Source organism: Lissotriton helveticus, chromosome 3_1 (assembly GCF_964261635.1).
Source record: "Lissotriton helveticus chromosome 3_1, aLisHel1.1, whole genome shotgun sequence".
Classification (NCBI taxonomy): Eukaryota; Metazoa; Chordata; class Amphibia; order Caudata; family Salamandridae; genus Lissotriton; species Lissotriton helveticus.
In genome coordinates, this window is record NC_136061.1 from 217,136,561 (window position 1) to 217,157,594 (window position 21,034).

The window sequence follows — 21,034 nt, forward strand, 5'->3', positions numbered from 1 at the left end:
AGAACTGAAAAAAGCTGGAAAGAGAAGCTCTAAAGAGGATCAAAGTGAGCAGACAAGGAGTGATGGTATGACACACTGTTTAACATTTAGGACTGATTAGATTACACCTCGGAAGTGTGCACCACAAGAAGAAAACGGTAGCTACAATGGGATGATGGGAAAAGCCATACAGTAAATCCAGACTGGATTAAAGGGGCTCTGCCTCAGGGCAGTACATTTTCAAGTCTACTACATATTGTAACCCACCTGACAATTTGTGCATACAAACTCTTACGTATTTCATATTAATGTTCAGTATTTACCTGAACAGAAGCAGTATTTAGAGCATGACATGTTTTTGCAGATCTAGGTTTTAATAAGGGTACATGAACAAGAATATGAATTTTCATAAACTGGCAATTTAAATCAAACTTTTACAGGATTCACAACTTGTTCATCTATAACTGGATCAACTAACTTTAGCTGTTACTTGGAGCCTTCCTCAAATGTGAATCGGTCGTGAACAACTAGACTTTTTCACCTATGGTATACTCAGGTCCAGGGATTCTTTTCCTGTCAGCCTATACCGTACAATTAACCTCGGATTTTCTAAAGCTTTTTGTGTAGACGTCTGAATTCTCTGAAGTTCAGTTAAATATTACTGTATTGAAGGAATTGATGCAGACAAAAATTAACCTAATGGCAATATTGTCGTTTACGTCCATTCAGAAAGAAGAAAGGTGATATTTTCAGTATTATCGTAGCTTAAGTCTGCTAACCATATTGCCTTACGCCAATCCTTTTCTTGCACTCATTTTTGATACCCAGTGGCATCTTTAAAGATTTGTGAGGCGCACGTTTTATTTTGGGGCTCCCTGCTTGGAACAATTTTGGAATTTATAACCCATTTTTCGCTCATTCATCCCTCAAGATGTTTGACAATATTGAATTATACCTTAATCCTTCAGAAACAGTGGCAGGCAAAAACAACCAAGAGCTCAAGCTGCCTGGTGTCTGGCAGCCAAATCGTATCAAAGGAAAGATTGATCAAGCATTGATAATAATCCATTTTTTTTCAGTGTACCAGTTTGTTACTCCAACAGTAGGAAAAATATGATAAGGATGACTTTTTTTAGATGATTAGCAGATTAGCACGTATGCACCTAGGGCATAACATTGTAGCTTTGGCTACCAAAATATTTATGATCACAAACATAATACTCTTCATTATTGGCGTTCTTGCTGCTACAGTGAACATCAAAGCAATGTTCTTAGGATTTTGACAATCCATTAGTTAAAATAGAATAACTTTCTCCGGCCCTGTCTTGTCCTTCTTCTCTGGCTAGATAGTCACCTAAGATCCTGCTGAGTAAGACAAATAAGTCTGGGTGAGATACAATAGATGAACTGATCAATAAAGAGAACACTTTAGCTTGCGACGTAAAGTAAAGGGAAAGAGGGATGAGGATAAGGATGGTGTATATACGTAAGGTATGCAGAGAAGGATAGAGAGAAAGGTGAGGTAGCCATAAGGAAATATAAAGAGAGGTAGAAACAGGAAGATGTAGGTAGTGAAAAAGAAGCAGAGAAACAGATCAGGTAAAGAGAGTAGTGGGGAAAAGAGAAATGTAGAGAGAGGAGTTAATGGCAGAAAAAGAAATGTGGGGTAAAGCAAAAAAGATAGGTTAAAAGATACCGGAAATCGAGAAAGAGAGGTGAGGTTTATGCATATGTAGAGTTGTGAGAAAGAGATGATGAGGTAGTGAAATCTATAAAGAAAGAAGTTTAGAGAGATAGTTGATGTGGAGGGGTGAGTTGAAATAGAGAGGTTCTATCCCTCCGTTTTTTGTATCTTTGTTAACTTGTGTTGCTATATTCTCCCCTGATTTTAAATTGGTGGCGACGCTTACCTGCACTGCTGTCCTCATAACTTGCACCATAATTGGAATATTTCACCGCATTTCGCGGGTCCCTCGCCCTTGGCACGTTGGCGGCCATCTTAAATGAGGGGTCATCCATTCGACGGTCTAGTCCTCATTTAGGAGGCTCGGCCAGTATAAAATCCAGCCATGCCTACGCGCAGCGTCATCGCGCAGCGAGATCGCCGGACTTCCGTCGGAGTTACGCCAGAGTTCAGCCCGTCTGCGCCCGTCCGCGCTGAGGCCGGGCTGCAGGCCGGGCTGGACTCGGCCTCTACACCGCCATTACTCTCTGAGGTAAATAGGCGTTATTCCATGTCGGAAATCCTCTCTTTCAAACCAAATTTTCAATCTTGTTCACATAGGTTCTCGCCTGAAGGTATACTGCACTCCTATGGCTGTAGGACCTGCTTAGTCTCTTTTCAATATCCATCTATCAACCCTATTAAGCCCTTTCTCCCTCAAAAACAGTCTGCTACTTCTCTGAGATCTGGCTTCCTTATTAACGCACGTTCACTCATTAAGCATAATGTGGCCTTTCATGATTTTGTGGATGAACGTCAGCCGGATTGGGTGTTTATTACGGAGACCTGGGCCTCTGACATCTCCGGTCACGATTCGCTTATGGCCATCCCTGATGGCTATTCCTTACATAGGCAGGACAGACTGGTGCGCAGAGGTGGAGGAATAGCTATTCTTTCAAAATCCTCCCTGCCCTGCACGATTAAACCTCTATCCATGCCTCAAGACCGGTTTGAAGCTCTTTATTTTTGTATCACGTGTACCCCCTCGGCCTCCTTTACAGGGATTCTGATCTATAGGCCGCCGGGCTCTAGGTCTGGCTTCTCTTCGGACTTATTAGGTGATTTTAATTTTCACCTTGATGAGGCCAACTCAAAAGATACGTTATCATTAGTTGAATCTCTTGGAGCCTGTGACTTTTTTCAACTAGTAAATAGCCCCACTCATAAGGCTGGCCATATACTTGACGGGGTATTCTTTAATGACCGGAGACTCTATACTGGCCCCCCTCTGCCTCTGGTCTGGACAGACCACCTTGCAGTGCCGTTGAAACTTGCCCTTCCTGCCCCTTGTTCCGGCCTTCAAGCTACCCCCTCACTCACTCTTAGGAGAAATTTCAGGGGTATTACGGATGAGGCCCTTGCCTCTCTGGTCCCCTCTACTGAATCTCTCTCTCGGGGAGATGCTGCTGAGGTAGCTCAAGTTTTGATGGATTCTATCTCCAATGCAGTGGAAAAGCTTGCCCCTGCATCACTGCGATATGTAGCCCGGCGTAAGCCTACGGCACCTTGGTTTTCTGACCAGCTGAAACTTCTGAGGCAGGGATGCAGGAGTAGTGAGAGAAGGTGGAGAAAATCTTGGGACCCTAAGGATCGAGAGGATCACAAGTCTGCTCTGCGGGAGTATAAACACAGAGTGGTAATGGAGAAGCAGGAGTACTTCTCCAATCTTACCAGCTCTCTTACATCTTCCAGGGAGCTGTTTAAAATCGCTGACTCTTTATGCTCCCTTCAACTCCCGGATCCTGTAGTCAGTTCGCAGGAACTTTGTAATGACATCTCAGACTTTTTTCATAAAAAGATCTTCGATATTCATGTCTCTTTGGAAGCCCATTGCCACTCTTTGTATCAGAGCATTTCTCCTGTCATATCAAATTTCGAGTCTCTAGGCAAAGATCCGCCTAAATCACTTATGGAGTTTCCTCCCTTGTCTTTGGAGGGACTGAACCTTTTACTTGACAGGATTAAATCCGCTTCCCCCATGGATCCTCTACCTCTTAAAAAACTTAAAGAGTGTAGAAGCAGCATTCTTCCTCCAATGCTCGTGGCTATGAACAAAGCCATTGTCCAGGGCTCTTTTCCATCTATATGGAAGAAGGCTATTGTGAAGCCTCTCCTCAAAAAACCGTCCCTTGATCCTGGTCTTCTTAAAAACTTCAGGCCTATCTCCCTTCTCCCTGCTCCAGCAAAAATTTTGGAGGCCCATCTTAACCTCCACCTTTCCTCTTTTCTTGATGAGTCAGAATATTTAGATAAAACACAACACGGATCCCGAAAACACCACAGCACTGAGTCCGCCCTCACGCTTGTGGTCGATAACATCCGGCGCAAAGTGGACTCTGGCCATACTACAGTCCTGGTCCTGCTTGATCTCACGGCCGCGTTCGATACCCTGTCTCCCTCCATCTTAACATCTCGGCTTAGGGAGGCTGGGGTTACCGGACCGGCCCTGAGTCTTCTGAACTCCTTTCTTCTTGAATGGGAGCAGAGAGTGATGCTTGGGAACTACCTCTCCCCTGCCAAGTCTCTGCAATGTGGGGTGCCACAGGGGTCGGCATTGAGCCCGACCCTGTTTAACATCTATGTGGCCCCCCTTGCTAGACTGGTAAGATCGCAGGGGATGGAGGTAGTGTCCTACGCCGATGACACTCAGATCATGGTGTCTCTGGCTCACTCCTCTGTCATGACATCCGCCACCAGCTTCAGGGTTTGCATGCAGTATGTGGCAGACTGGATGACCATCAATTCCCTTAAGCTTAACGGCGAAAAGACATAGGTATTGGTTTTTGGGAAGGACCAGGATGTTTGGTCGAGCGAGTGGTGGCCTTCTTCTCTTGGCACCTGCCCCACTCCATCCCAATCAGCCAGAAATCTTGGCGTGATATTCGACACCTCACTCTCCTTTTCCCTACAAGTCAACAGGACAGTGGCCACATGCTGGGGTGTGATTAGGATACTTAATAGAATCCGTGGTTATCTCTCCCCCCAGGCGCGCAAACAGGTTGCAGTCGCTCTTGTTGGCTCCAGATTGGACTACTGTAACTCTTTGTACATGGCGTCTAACAAGAGCCTTATCCATCGGCTGCAAATTGTGCAGAATGCTGCTGCACGCTTTGTTTTGGCTTTGCCTAAGACATCATCTGCCACTAAGGCCAGGAAAGACCTTCATTGGCTTCCTGTGCAGCACAGAATTTCTTTTAAAATTCTCTGCTTGGCATATAGAGCAATGGCGGAGGGACCAACGAATGCGATTGGTTTTCTACTCACTCGCCACGTTCCAATAAGATGTCTTCGATCAGCTGGACTTTTCCAACTGACTGTGCCCCGTTTTAGGTTGATGAGATGGGGAGCCAGGGCTTTCTCAGTGGTTGCTCCGCAGCTTTGGAACTCCATCCCAATTGAGATAAAAACGCTACCCTCAATTGACCTGTTCAAAAAGGAACTTAAAACTTGGTTCTTCAGGAGGGCTTACCTATGATAGAATGTTACATGGAGCTGTTATTTTGATATAGGCGCCTTGACGCCCATTGGGCAAAGTTTGCGCATAATAAGAATCCTTTCATTCATTCATTCTATCGAAAGTTATGTGTTTGATTGTGCATGAGAGATAGCGTGAGAGTTAGAGAGAGGAGAGCTGATTCTAGTGAAAAAAGGGCAAGAGATAGAGGTGGCCAGGAAGAAAGAAGTAAGGCATTTAGGGCCAGATTCATCAAACCAAAATCCGCTCGCAAAGGGCCAGATTCTGAGAATCTGGCCCTTTGCGAGCGGTATTTTTGCATTTGGGATGCATCATCCCAAATGCAAATATCGCAATTTTAGAAATCGCTACATTGCGATTATTTGCATTTAAGGAATCTCAATTTGAGATTCCTTAAATGCAATGAATGAACCATTTCAAAATTGCGAATTCGCAATCTGGGGCCGCTATTTACCGCGAAGTCTAACTACGTGGTAAATAGCAAAAATTTCGAAAAATGCAGTTTAGTGCATTTTTCTAAGTTGTATGTTACACACACACATGTCCTTGGGACATGTGTGTGCGCAACACCAGTGTACATTACCATTTCAGGGGTGCAACAGGGGGTCCTTTGGACACCCTGGCACCCTAGAAATTGCTTCCTTATTTGCGATTCGCTAATTGCCAATCGCAAATAAGGAATGACTCCCCATTAATGGGAAAGCCATTCCTTATTTGCGATTAGCAATTAGCGAATCGCAAATAAGGAAGCAGTAGAAATGTCTAAAAATATTGCGATTTCTACATGCATCCTGTTTTGCGAGTCCTTAATAGCGAATCCTTAAAATTCGCTGTTAAGGACTCGCAAAACATGACTTTGATGAATCTGGGGGTTTGAGATGAGAAGGAAATGGAACAGAGGTAAAATGAGGTAAAGGGGCGGTGGAGAGGTGAGGCAGTGAACTAATGTTGAGGTAAACTGAGAGGTGAAGTAGTAAGAGAGAGTAGTGGGATGGTGAGAGGTGAGAGAAATGTGAAGTAGAGTGAGAAATGAGATGGGGAGGCAGAGTGGTGACCTAGAGAATGAGATGAGAGAAAGAGGTGAGATAGAGATATGGAGAGAGGTGAAGACAAGATATAGATGAGTTTGTGTGAGAAGTGAAGTAGATGGATTAAAGGGAGGTCAGATGGAAAGGGAGCAACGAGGTACAGAAAAGGGATGAGGTAGAGAGATTTGAGGTACAGAGAAGGTTTCTTGTTCTACCTTTTTAAAGCAGAGATTCGACAATATTCTTCTACAGGTTGTAGGGATAGTCCTAAGTTAGGCTAGTCAGCATAATTATCCATTGATTTGATGATTGCCAGTTGGTAAGACTGGTAGTGTCAGTTGTAGTATTTGTTCCACTTAATCCTTTTTTATTAATGCCAGGTTTTCTTCACCCTAGGAGGAGCATACAATATTAATTTGTGTGGCAGCCTGTGCTGGTATTCGAAGGTATGTTTTCTGGGGATAGTGATCACTTTTCTGTAGGCACTTGATTTTATAGTGCAAGCATGAATCGCATATGGCTCTGCTCACGAAAGTGTAGCCCAGGGTCAAGATTTCGCTTGAGGAGTGTAGGCTTTTGGTGGACTGTCTTGGGGGAAAGCGGGGCAGGTACAGGGAAGTTAAATTAGATGTTGATAGGCACTCCTTCATTTTGTTAGCTAAGTTGGTTCTGTAAGATGTTGGCACATCCACTACTGGTAGATGACCTAATTGGGTAATGTTAAAGCATCCATCATTATCACTTCAAGGAAGAATGCCCGCATAGAAGGTCTTCTAAGGCATCGCAGAATGTTTTTAACTGCTTGGTTGTCTTGTGTAAATTTAAGTAAACATTGATTAGTAAAATCGATCAAGGTTTGCCACCAATATGACGTCCATTCTGTATTGCAGGCTGTATTGCTGGATTATCTGTATCAATTGGTCTTATTTCAAGATCAAAAGCAGTAGATGTAGATTGACAAGCCTCCAAATGCACACCCAAAATGGCTATTTTCGTGGCTGGTTTCTGTAATTCGTAGAACCCTGATAGAGTCACAGCTTTGATGGCCCATGTTTCCTAAAAGCATATTATGGCCCAGTTTGTTATAAATCTGGCTAAGAGAGTATGAGGTAACGCTACCCACGAGCAAGGCTAGATTTACAACGCGCTTTAAGCGTTCTATGCTGGTGATCTGTTGAATTAGTGCATTAGCGCGGCATCGCGTTTTTAAAAATTGGAGAACATCGTTTTAATACTGAATAGTGCTTTTATTAGCAATTGCCCCTTACTTGCACATTAATTGGTCCTTCACCGCTGCTTAGCGGGCCCTCGGCACACTCAGGATCTTTTTGGACGCCATCTTTGGTTGGGAAGGGTCTGGACGCCGGGTGGGCGCCATCTTGAGACAACATTTGAGTTGTCAGGCGGTCTTCTAAGACGCCTATTTAAGACGGGCTCCTCGGCAGGCTCGGCTGTATATGGTAACGCTACCCACGAGCAAGGCTAGATTTACAACGCGCTTTAAGCGTTCTATGCTGGTGATCTGTTGAATTAGTGCATAAGCGCGGCATCGCGTTTTTTAAAATTGGAGAATATCGTTTTAATACTGAATAGTGCTTTTATTGCCCCTTACTTGCACATTAATGTGTCCGCTTTAAGCGTTCTATGCTGGTGATCTGTTGAATTAGTGCATTAGCGCGGCATCGCGTTTTTTAAAATTGGAGAATATCGTTTTAATACTGAATAGTGCTTTTATTAGCAATTGCCCCTTACTTGCACATTAATTGGTCCTTCACCGCTGCTTAGCGGGCCCTCGGCACACTCAGGATCTTTTTGGACGCCATCTTTGGTTGGGAAGGGTCTGGACGCCGGGTGGGCGCCATCTTGGGACAGCATTTGAGTTGTCAGGCGGTCTTCTAAGACGCCTATTTAAACCAGCCTCATGTTTACGCGCAGCGATTTCGCGCAGCGATTTCGCGCAGCGAACGCGCCGTGGGCGCGCCGGAGGCTAGCCCATCTGCGCCCATCCGCGACCTACCGGGCCCCGGGGCCACAAACCCTGGTCATTTCCTCAGGTATAGCAGATCTGAGCTGATGGCTGTTCAACAGGGGAACTGGAAACTTAGTGGGGATTGTCATACACTCCTAGAGAGGGAAGGGCTACTTAAGATTGCGCCTGAACAAAGATACGTAAAAAGTTGGAAAGCGGATAGGACGCTTGGATACGGCCTATTAAACACTAGATCACTCCAGAAACACAATCTAGAAATCTTCACGCTATTACAAGATGGGGAGATTGATATTCTGGGGATCACAGAAACTTGGCTGGAAGACTCATCCATGCCAGACGTAGTGGCTTCTCTTCCCCCTAACTACTTGGCAATTTGCCAGAATCGAGTCAGTACCAAGAGAGGAGGGGGAGTTGCCCTTCTCTATAAGAACTGTTGGAAGGCTGAAAAAATCTGCGCCGAGTGCTTGGGAGGTGCTGATATATTAGGGGTTAAATTTGAGGCAGATAGAGATTGCTTGGTCATCCTGCTGGTGTATCGTCCTCCTAGGGCTACCCCCGACTTTGGGGATGGTTTTGTGGAGTTGGTCCATGACCTTAGGTCTCGTTATAAGGACCTATTGGTCATGGGAGACTTTAATTTCCACTGGGAAGTTTCCCCCAAGGAGGGGCAAGCTAGCCATATAGAGGAAGCGCTAACTACGCTTGGATTGACTCAACTTGTTTTAGGTCCCACTCATGATAAGGGCTACACGTTAGATCTGGTATGGTCAACTGACCCTGGAGCCGGGACGATATCTGGTCGACCCTGTGCGTGGTCTGACCACTATCTGATTAGGGGACAGAAAATAGCACCCAAATATGGAGAGAAATCTAGGCCGATGTGGAGAACTGTGAGGCGATGGAACACCATAAATGAGGAAGATCTGGTGAAAAACCTACTTAACCCCGTCGCTACAATCATTTGTGACGACAAACTCGAGGTCGTCTCCCCAGAGGGTAGTGGATAAGCTAAAATCCACCATTGACCTAATGGCACCGGCCAGAAGGGTGAAAATGGTGGACAAAGGAGCAGGAGCACCCTGGTACAACGATGAGTTGAGGGCAAGGAAGCAGGCTCTGCGGAAGACTGAGACAGCTTGGAGGCGGGATTATTGTTTGATGGCACGGAGTTTATACCAACAGGAGCTGGCTATGTATAAAAAGGCCATCATAGCACGAAACTCCGAGTTCTTCGAGAACAGGATTGCCACAGCTCGCAATCCGCAGAAAGAAATCTTTAAGATACTCTCTGAACTAAGGAAAAACAAGGAGCAGAAATTTAATTTCTCGCAGGAGGATTGCCAACTTTTCCAGGATTTCTTTATTAAGAAAATTGAGGATATCCTGTTAGAAATTTCGTGCACTCCTGCTCTGGAATGTTCGCTCCAAGTTGAGTCAGTCATGCCTAAAGCTGATAACCCTCTGCAAATCATCCCCTTGATTACGAAGGAGATGTTAGCCAGTCTGATAGGGAGGGTAAAATCAGGCTCTCAGGCGGATCCTTGTCCCCCTAGTGTCTTCAAACTAGCTATGCCAGGGATGGAGGAAGATATTCTTCACCTGCTCAATAAGTCCCTAGAAATTGGACAAGTCCCGGTCATGTTTAAGGAGGCCCGGCTGATTCCATTGCTAAAAAAGCCAGGGGCGGACACAAAAAATTAAAAAAACTTCAGACCCATCTCTCAACTACCTTTCTTGGCAAAGGTCTTGGAACAACATGTGTTGTTACATCTCACTAAGTATTTGGAGATAAATTATCTGCTAGAGCAAAATCAGGCTGGCTTTCGGGTGCACCACAGCACGGAGTTGGTGATGGTGTCTATTTTAGACGAATTAAGGTGCAGAGCCGATAAGAGGATCCATGGTGCCCTTGTGTTACTCGATCTCTCCGCGGCTTTTGACACGGTATGTCATAGTCAACTGCTGTCGCGTCTGAGAGACATGGGCATCAGGGGGCACGCGCTAGGTTGGCTCACCTCCTTTCTGCAGGATAGATCGCAGAAGGTGCAGTTGTCCGACCTAGTCTCAACATCAGCGGCCATTACCTGTGGAGTGCCGCAAGGCTCTGCCCTCTCACCACTCCTTTTTAACATCTACCTGCAGCCACTAATTTCAGCTCTGAATCAGATGGATTGTCAGATTTTTAACTACGCTGACGACACGCAGATCATTATCCAAATAGAAGACTCTCCAGGCGCCCAAACCAGGTTGCACAATATCTTAAGGTTCACAGTAAATTGGATGACTGCCAACTCCCTGAAAATCAATCCGGACAAAACCGAGGTGCTGCCCATAGCCATCCAGGGCAGTCCGTGGAATGACGGCTTTTGGCCCAGGGAGTTGGGCAAGACACCGGAACCAGCAACTGTGGTGAAGAGCCTGGGAATCCACCTCGACAACATGCTGTCCATGAGTAAACAGGTGTCTGTAGTGGTAGGAACATGCGTCGGTCTTCTGAGACAGATTCGCAAGATCTCTCATTTGCTGTCTTTCTCCACCTTAAGAAGCGTTGTGTCTGCCATGATTTTAGGACGCCTGGACTACGGCAATGCGCTGTACATAGGGCTTCCCCAGCGATTATTGACGCGGTTGCAGACGGTCATGAACGATGCAGCGAGACTGATTTTTAAGAAGCCTAGGACAACGCGTGCTTCGCCTCTCATGCATCAGTTACATTGGCTCCCTGTCAGACAGAGGGCACTGTTCAAAGGTCTGTGTATTTCACACAAGGCACTCTACGGTAATGCGCCCAGCTATATTAAAACCAGACTGGCTGGATACATCCCGGGCAGGGCATTACGATCCTCTGAAGCCACTCTTCTGGTTAACCCACGTTTCCGCCTGTCCACAGTTGGTGGACGTGCTTTTTCCACTCTGCTTCCTACAGCATGGAATAAACTTCCAACTAACCTTCGGAAGGAGCCCAATCTTTTGCTCTTTCGCCGAATGTTAAAAACAATACTTTTCCGGGAAGCATGGGGTGTGTTGTAAGTCTTGATATTTGTTATTAGTGGGACTGGTTTCTTTTTGTACAAGCGCTTAGAGACCCTGGGGTGATAATGCGCGATATAAATTGAAATAAATAAATAAATAAATATACGCTTGAGACCCGCAACAGAGCACTACACCTAGACCACTCTACTCGCCTCTACAGACAACATCTGCACCCTCCTCCACCAAGGCCACACCGCAGCTCTGATCCTACTCGACCTCTCTGCAGCCTTCAACACCGTCTCCCACTGTACACTCACCGCCAGACTCCATGACGCCAGCAAACAGGCATCCGCCCTCCACTGGATCCGCTCCTCCCTCACCGGCAGAACCCAAAGAATCAGACTTTCACCCTTCTTCTCCGAACCCACAGAGATCAACTGGGGAGTACCCCAAGGATCTTCGCTCAGTCCCACGCTCTTCAATATCTATATGGCTCCCCTCGCCGCCATCGTCAGACAGCACGGACTCAACATAGTATCCAATGCCGCAGACACCCAGCGCATCCTCTCCCTCACCAAGGACCCTATCACCACCAGACTCAGCTTCCAGTAAGGAATAAAGCAGTTGCCTGAAGTTCAACTCAGAGAAGACAGAGGTCCTCGTCCTCGAACCCTCCCCCAACCCCAAGGGCCACACCCGGTAAATCCGCATCATACTCGACTCCATCACCGCTTCCTGCTTCAACACCCTCCGGATCCTCCAGAAGACCTTCATGTGGATCCCTCAAGACATAAGAAAGACTGTCACCCACGCACTCATAAACAGCAGACTAGACTACGGAAAAGCACTCTACGCCGGGATCAACAAGTCTCTGCTTCGCAAACTCCAGACCATACAGAACACCGCAGCCAGACATGTCCTCGGCATCCCTCGACAAGAACACATCACACAACACATGCAGAACTTCCACTGGCTCTCCGTCGAGAGGAGAGTAACTTTCGAGATACTCACCCACGCCTACAAATGCCTCCACAACTCCAGACCCCAATATCTCAACAAATGAATCTCCTTCCACGTACCCAAGAGAAACCTCTGTTCCACCGACCTCGCCCTCGCCAAATACCCGCTCATCCGCAGAGCAAGAACTGGCAGAAGAACCTTCTACATCGCAGCTAAGACCTGGTACGAGCTCCCGATTGACATCAGACACACCCCCACTCTACACATCTTCAGGAAGACTCTCAAGACCTGGCTCTTGGACTGACTGGAGCTGCCTCCTCTTCCGCCCCACCCCCCAGCGCCTTGAGACCCTCGCGGGTGAGTCGCGTACTTCAAAATTCATGATTGATTGAACATTCCACAATATTAATGTTAACTCTAATTTGGGAGTCGAGGCACTACTTTTGTGGCTGACTGTGTAAAGACCTGATTGTCCACGGGTCACCAGATGTAGAAGGGAAAGGATTACTTAAATATAGTGTACTAGCCAGCACCAATGTTGGCTTTTTCCTGCAGGAGCATCGACTAACACTATGCGCTTCCCTGAGTGATCGCTAGGGCACTTGACCTGCATCTTTTTAAGGGCGCCAGGATTAGGTGCACTATGTGAGCTTCTACAAATGCTGGTGTGCTGTTGAATCTGGTGCACTGGCACAGTCCAGCATGCAGGGGTATTTCTCTTGCTCTGTTCATTTTGCAAAGGCAGTTCGTTCTTTTAAAACTAAGAAGACATGCAAGGGAGACCTCCGGGTGACTATATTCTCCTCATAGTGAATGGGGTGATGAGATGGTTCAAATTGGACTCTATAAATAGCTTCTGATAGTAAATGTTGTAAAGAGGGAACACGTTAAAGTAGATGTAATATATTTGCCCTGTTTAGTATGTAATTCTTCCCTTTGGGGATGTATCGCGGACAGAGGATGGTTGGCAGCTTATTGGGTTTGAGGCTTACTATGCCCCATGGACTTAATACCTTGAGATCCTGCCAAGCATGGAGAAAGTCTCTGGCTCTCCCAACATGTCTTTAGTAGATCTGGAGTTGAATGTCTGCTGCTGTTAGAAGTTAATTCAAGAAGATGTGACCTGAAGTGGTCCAACTGGTTCTAGGTTGCTTTGCAAAGTAGTCACTTGGTTGGTTGAGTAAATCTGTGAGGTGGTCACAGGTCGCGAAATAAGGATGTAGTTTTGCTCTGGTGATGTATCCCCGTTGTTGCTTGTGTGTGTGACATTGATTTTGAGTAGTGTTATTTTTCTGTGCTTTACATGTTTGCAGTGTGGTATTGACCGTTGTGTGTATGGGGGATTTGTATTCAGATTGTGAGTCGTGATGACTTATTTCTTCTTTTGAACTATTGTTCAGACTGAGACCTGTTGTTTTAAGCTCACTGATGTCTCACTTATTCCGTGTGCATATAGATGGAGTGCCCTTCCCAGGTGGTGGGGCTTTTGTAGGTTCAGCCACTGTTTGTGTGGAAATCGTAGCAGTGCCAAAGATTGTGTCATTTTTCAAATGTGTCCAGGATCATTAACCATTTGGTCTGGTCTACGTGCCCCCCACCTTGCCCAACGTTTCCTGTGGATTTTCTTTTGTTTTTCTTCAGCCTCTTTTTTTCCCTTCTTGTGAGTGGTTTATGTGAGTATGATGCGGACATGTCTTATTTAAGTTAGGTTGCTGCTGAGCTATCACACCTCTTGAGGCAATATTGGAACTTGTGTGTCCGCTTTCTTGAGCTGTCCAGCCAGCCAGTTGAGCCTGGGACACTTCATAGAATGTTGCTATATTGGATGCAGGAGAAGCAAGTCTGCCTGCTACTTTGTCATCTAGATTGCTAGTGAGTGGTTCAGTTGATTTAATTAGTATTGTTTGTTTTCTGGGGCCTTGTACTTTTTAGGTTTTCCAATAAGAGTAACAGTAACTCAGGGAGTCTCCATTATGTATCTCCAATGGACGTGCATGAGCACTATTTGCTGAAGTGCTTTAAATGGGCCGGTACTGAGTACCATCACTTCTCTGTTTTCTCACCCTGAGTACCGGAACTTCTTTTCAGGCAATGAGAGTACCGGTACTCCCAGAAGCAGCAGGGCTCAGGCCCTGAAGTACAGGTACCTGCAACGCTAAAACTACTGAAAATTATGTATTCAGATGGAGCGTGTTTATGTGCCACTCTGGCAGGCAACGGGTTAGTGTATTCCTGCACTGGGTTGCTCCTTCAGTGTTAGGTTTTATTTGGCATTGCAACAAGACTGAGGATGTGGCCAGAGCTGTCGACGGTGGGAATGGCGAACTAGGTTCGCATCCCGATGTCAGCTTCTCATCTTGTGATTCTGGGCAACTCACATAACCAACGGGTTTTTAAAAAAGTAAGCTTTAATGCAAATGTTCTGATTGTCATTTAAAGCGCTCTGATGCCCGTGGGCCAAATTCGCACAATATCAAACTGCCAAAAATTAGGCCCTGCACGTATGACATAGAAGCTGATGCTTGCCATGTCTCCTAATGTACGTGTTGGGAGCTGAGTGTTCGGTGACCTGGCTGAGTAAGGAGGTAGCGAGCTGAGGCACAGAACACATAAACGGGACCGCAGCTACAGCTATAACAAAAAATTCATTTAAGGTTGCCTCCAATGCAGACTTACATTTTCTTGAATGTATGCCTGTGTCTGCTGTCACATGCCCACATGTAGTGGCAGAGCTGGAAGAGACAAGCTGGCACTCTCACGCCCAATAGTAGAAGGATTAGAATGTGGATCTCATGGTGACAGTTTACAACTATCGAGACTACACCCTCTCAGCAGTGCTACATCTTTGACGTTTTGTTGTGCTATACAATATTTGTTTGAATGGTTCAAAGCTCACCAACCTCTGATCCACGCAAAAAAAAATTGACTATTGTTAAATGCCTGGCTCACAACCACACCCCTAACTCCCCACCCAGTCTAATTAGTGAGTACCGGCACTTCTAATTTCCCATTTAAACCACTGATTTGCTGGTGATAAGTTGGTTAAGAGTGGTTACGTTTAAATTGCGGTCCAAGCACCTTCGTTGTTGGGGGAGGCATGGCTTAACCGCCAAAGATGGCGGTCGCAATTTAACTCAGCTCCAAAGTCTCAACCCAACATAATCCTGCACCATCTTTCCAATAAAGACCCTCTAGCATGTCTCTTCTCCCCTTACTGATGCAGGGGAGGCCACCTTGTGAGTGATGCTGAAGGGGCAAGATTAATAGGAAAGCTAAAATGCAGCCTAGTGACCCTTGGGATGCGATGCAAGTCTCTTTTGAATGTGGCCCCAAGGCAGAAGGGACAAGGACTAAAGGGGAAGGCTGGTGGCATCTACTGGTCTACCAGAGGGATTGACGCGCTGGACACGCCAAAAACTGGCCTAGCCTCAACCCTGGGGCTAGCAGATTAGCATACAACTGCCCAATTGCCAGTGCAGCCTCCTCTTAAAGGATCACCGGAGGGCTGGCAAGTCAGCATGCGGCCTAAACCAAGGAGCCCGCGTAGCTAAGTATAAGAGTAGCTTTCTCAAAGACGAGTTGTCCCACAAGAGGAGGAAGCCCACTGGACAAAGACCCACTGGGGAGGCGGTGTTCCCCCCCCTCCCTTCCGGGGACCGGTTTCTGGCATTACAGCCGTCTTCGGCCCAGCTTGCTTGAATCCTGATGGTGCAGTGAGCAAGGGACTCACATCTGAGCATACCCTTCCACACTTGTGGTGGCCAAAACTATTCAAAAGGGGGGTGGTGATGGACAGAGTAACTGAATTAAGCAGAACACTCCTACCCAGTCAAAAGATCAGGGCTTGATCCATCACCGTTTTTTAGCTCACTGCACCATCCCAGCTCAGAACCTGGCTACATGCAAATTAGTCTGTCCTTGGCCCAGTGCATCATGGGAACAGGGCAGACCAAACTACCAAGCCAATTCTTTACTGGAAAGGAAACAAGCTTCCTGGGACCGGTTTCTGGTATTACAGCCGTCTTCGGCCCGGCTTGCTTGAATCCTGATGGTGCAGTGAGCAAGGGACTCACATCTGAGCATACCCTTCCACATGCATGTGCCGCCTCCTTGGAATGTGAGAAAAATTTGATTTTTTTCAACAAAATGTGAGGTTTGCAGTGGATTCTGGGTAGGGAAATGTTTGGGGACCCACGCAAGCCATACCTTGATGGACTCACACGGGTCTCTAGTTTTCAGAAATGTGTGGGTTTGGTAGGTTTCCCTAGATGGCCGCCGAGCCCGGGGCCAAAAATTCATGGGACCACCCTTGCAAAAGCAGGTTCTTTTGTGATAGGTAATTTTGATGTTGCCTCAATAGGTTTTGGGCCCTTGCCTGTCGCAGGTACTTGACCCACCCACGCGAGTGAGGTACCATTTTTATCGGGAGACCTGGGAAAACACTGGGTGGTAGGAAATTTGTGGATCCACACAGATTTCAGAATTTTCCCACACAGAAATTTGAGAAAAAAGTGATTTTTTTCAGCTAAATTTGAGGTGTACAGGGGATTCTGGGTAGGAAAATGTTGGGGGACCCATGCAAGCCATACCTTGCTGGACTCCCCCAGGTGTCTAGTTTTTAGAAATGTCTGAGTTTGGTAGGTTTCCCAAGAAGGCCAAAAACCCAGGTGACCCCCCCTTGCAAAACCAGGTTGTTTTGTGATAGCTCATTTTGATGTCTCCTCAATAGGTTTTGGGACCTTGCCTGTCGTGGGTACATGACCCGCCCACACAAATGAGGCACCATTTTTCTCGGAAGACTTCGGGGAATGCGGGGTGAGGGGGAATTTGTGGATCCACACAGATTCCACCACAGAAATGTGAAGAAAATGTGTTGTTTATTTTTTACAAATTTTGACGTTAGCAAGGGATTCTGGGTAACAGAACCTGGTGAGAACCAGACAAGTCACCCCGTCCTGGATTCCCCTGGGTGTCTAGTTTTAAAAAATGTATAGATTTGCTAGGTTTCCCTTGGTACCGGCAGAGCTAGGGTTCAGAATCTACAGGTGGGCACTTTGCAAAAAAAGCGTCAGTGTTCACTGTGAAAATGTTGTGTGTCCACGTGGCGTTTTGGGCCGTTTCCTATCGCGGGCACTAGGCCTACCCACAGAAGTGAGGTACCATTTTTCTCTGAAGACTTTGGGGAATATGGGGTGTATGAAATTTTGTGGATGCACGCAAATTCCAGAACTTTCCACCATAGAAATGTGAGTAAAATGTGTTTTTATTTTACAAAGTTTGAGGTTTGCAAGGGATTTTGGGTAAAAGAACTTGGTGAGAGCCAGACAAGTCACCCCATCCTGGATTCCCCTGGGTGTCTTGTTTTCAAAAGTGTGTAGGCTTGCTAGGTTTCCCTAGGTGCCGGCAGAGCTAGGGTTCAAAATCTATAGCTAGGCCCTTTGCAAAAAAAGGGTCAGTTTTCACTATGAAAATGTGGTGTGTCCACATTGCGTTTTAGGCCTTTTCCTGTCGCGGGCACTAGGCCTACCCACACAAGTGAGGTGCCATTTTACTCTGAAGAATTTGGGGGATGTGGGGTGGGTGAAATTTTGTGGATCCATGCAGATTTCAGAACTTCCGCCACAAAAATGTGAGGAAAAGGTGTTTTTTTTAACTACGTTTGAGGTTTGCAAGGGATTCTGGGTAACAGAACCTGGTGAGAGGCACACAAGTCACCCCACCCTGGATTCCCCTTGGTGTCTATTTTTATAAAATGTACAGGTTTGCCAGGTTTCCATATGGGCTGGCTGTGCTAGGTCCCAAAATCCACAGGTAGGCACATTGCAAAAAACAAGTCTGTGCCTAGTGGGCTTTCAGCTGCCCTGAAGGGGGACTCGGGGCGAGGGGGGTTTCCCCAATATGCTCCCAGAGCAGAAAGACTGGCTATTTTTTGGGGGGCTGGGGGCATTGGTATGCCCATTCTGGGCTGTCCCCACCCCACACATAAAAAAAGCCTGCGTAATCGATGATGCCTAGTGGGCTATCTTCCCCCCGGGGGGGAGCAGAAAGACTGTAATTTTTCTGGGGGGTGGGGTTATTGTCATGCCCATTTTGTGCAGCCCCCAACCCTACATGAATTTTTTTTAAATCCCTCGTTTCGAGTGGGCTTTTTGCCCCCCCCCCTCCCACCCCCGAGGGGCAGATTAGGGCTACTGCCCATCAGGGGGGGCAAAAAGTCTGGAATTTTTGCAGGGGGGGTGGCAGCATTGGCATTCCCGTTTTGGGCAACCCCCACCCCTACTTCAAATTGGCAAAAAAAAAATCCCTGGCATCTACAGGGCTTTTTTCCCCCGGGGCAGATTGGGAGCTACTGCACCCCAGGGGAGACAGTAAGGCTGTAATTATTGTGGGGCGGGGGGCATTGGCATGCTCGTTTTGGGCAGCCCCCACCCCCACACATAAAAAAGCCTGCGTAATCGATGATGCCTAGTGGGCTTTCTTCCCCCCGGGGGGGAGCAAAAAGTCTGGAATTTTTGCAGGGGGGGTGGCAGCATTGGCATGCCCGTTTTAGGCAGCCCCCACCCCTACTTCAAATTGGCACAAAAAAATCCCTGGCGTCAAGTGGGCTTTTTGCTCCACCCCGGGGGGTGCAGATTGGGGGCTACTGCCCCCATCTGCCTCCCAGGGGGAGCAGAAAGGCTGTAATTTTTGCCGGGGGTGAGGGCATTGGCATGCCCATTTTGGGCAGCCCCCACCCCTAATTGTACTTGCCAAAATAAATCTCTGGTTTCTAGTGGGGTTTCTGCCCCTCAGAGGAGGCAGATTGGGGGCTAATGCCCCCATCTGCCCACGGGGGGCAGAAAGGCTGTAACCTTGTTGGGGTGGGGGCATTGGCATGCCAGTTTTGGGCAGTCCCCACCCTAATACAAATTGCCCCAAATAAAATCCCTGGCGTCTAGTGGACTTTTTGTCCCCCCCGGGCGTCACATTGGGGGCTGCTGGCCCCATCTGCCCCTCAGGTGGGGCAGAAAGGGTATAATTTTGGCGGGGTGGTGGGGGCATTGGTATGCCCATTTTGGGCAGCTCCCACCCTCATTGAAATTGCTCCAAAAAAAACCTGGCGTCTGAGGGGGGTTTCTGCCCCCGGGGTGCAGAAAGACTAAATGTAGCCAATTTTATTGGGGGGGGGGAGCAGAGGCAGTTGCCCAAGAGGCTGCTCCCCCCTCCCTGGTGCCTAGTGGGTACCTGCCTGCTTGGGGATCGCCCTCCTGGGGCGCTCCCCTAGCAGGGATCCACTGGGGAGATTCTCCCCTTTCCAACAATACCTCTCCTGACTTTCTACGTGCTCAGGGGGCTGAGATAGCCCCCTGAGAACGTAGAAAGCTAGTCTGAAATGGGGCTCTAGGCTCATTTCAGTTTCGGTTTCACTGAAATTACGTCAGCGCGACGTGCACGGTGATCGTCATTTCAGGGAAACCATGCAGGCAGCCTCTGGAGCTGGGAAAGCTCTTCCCAGCTCCCGAGCCTGTTGGGGGTAAAGGGAATCCCTTTGGTGCCCGCACCAGAGGGATTCCCTGTGTGATGTGCGAGGACAGTCGGGGGCCGTCCTACATAAAAATAACTTTTTAATCTGTACCATGCGACTTGCGTGCCGCTCGTAGATGGCAGTTCATAGCTCACTGTGCTAAATTACGAATGTAACTCATGAACTGCGCAGAAACAACAGAATCACAATGACAAAAGCAGTAACCCACTTGGCTATCCACAAAAAATATTGTTCTTTGATTTGCATGATACACGTTCTTTGTAGCAGGCATATTGACCCTCTACGCTACATTAGATAAATGAAAACTGCTCCTAGACAAAACGCCCATCTCTCTGCAGTAGGTACATTACTAAATGACTAAAGTTAACTTGACACTTTTATTGTTGCCCGAAAACTGCTGAATATACAAGAAACTTTGCAGGATGTTTAAAACTGCTGCACTGCTACAAAACCGCCCCCACTAACAAAACCTGCCCTCCATCCTTGCACCCTCCCGGTAAAACGCCCACCCATCGCCCAATGCCCGGTATGGCCATTCTGGCCTTGGTGGTGTTACAAACAGACATTGTCTTGTTGGCCTGTCTAACAGCACTGACCGGCATGAACATGCTTTAGCTATACGGATGCAGTGTTCGACATAAAACAATGGCTTTTAATGTGTTATTTATATTACCTAAACTATGGCTAGACTGCTAGAAGAGTTGAACCTGAAATGTGTGCTCTTCAACAATCATTTCTGTAGTTTTGCAGATCAACTCCAAAAACAAATAATCTTATCTTACTTTATTTGTTGCTTCTGTCAGAGGTTTGCCTAGGGTCCGCAGCTCAATAGAGTCACAATAACCGTCACCACCACAAGCAGGAGTAAGACAGTAGAGACTAAAGTTGAGTCGATGTGTAGACTCAGTCAGTCTCACTCTCACACGACCTTACCTGCCCCACGGACCACCCGAGATCCAACTGTCCGACTCGGTCAGAGAGGAACAATTAAGTGAAGCAAGTCACTCACAGTCTGGTCCCAACCTCTAGAGCAGAGTTCTTCAAACCTTGGGGCGCGCCACCCCACGGGGGCGCGCCACCATCACAGGGGGGCGCGTACTTGACCCTAACATCTTACTTTTGTTGTCCTCCACTGTTCCCCGCGTCGCAAGTCTTTACCCATTTCAAATGGGAATTTCTTTTCATTAGGGAACTCCGGTGACAGAGGGTTGGAGGGGGGAGGGAGGGGAAGTCACTGGTCGCGCCGTGCCTTGCTTTTGTCTGCTAAGTGCTAAGAGTTCACCGTGCCAGGATGGGGTTAATTGGTGGAGCTGAAATGCTTCAGCTGCAGTGGGAGGCAGGAAGTCTCCTTTGCTAAAAACGAAAGCAAACAAAGAGACAG

The 21,034-nt window shown here is 47.2% G+C and overlaps 1 protein-coding gene across 1 annotated transcript in view; it reads right to left on the reverse strand.

Annotated features, from left to right (window-relative positions):
- TAF15 (TATA-box binding protein associated factor 15) overlaps positions 1-20,830 on the reverse strand; it is a 589,620-nt gene extending 568,790 nt beyond the window's left edge. The window contains exon 1 of the mRNA XM_078679623.1: positions 20,771-20,830. Within this exon, the coding sequence (XP_078535749.1) occupies positions 20,771-20,815 (45 nt within the window). The 5' untranslated portion in view covers positions 20,816-20,830. The remainder of the gene's footprint in view (positions 1-20,770) is intronic.
- Between the last annotated feature and the right edge of the window lie 204 nt (positions 20,831-21,034).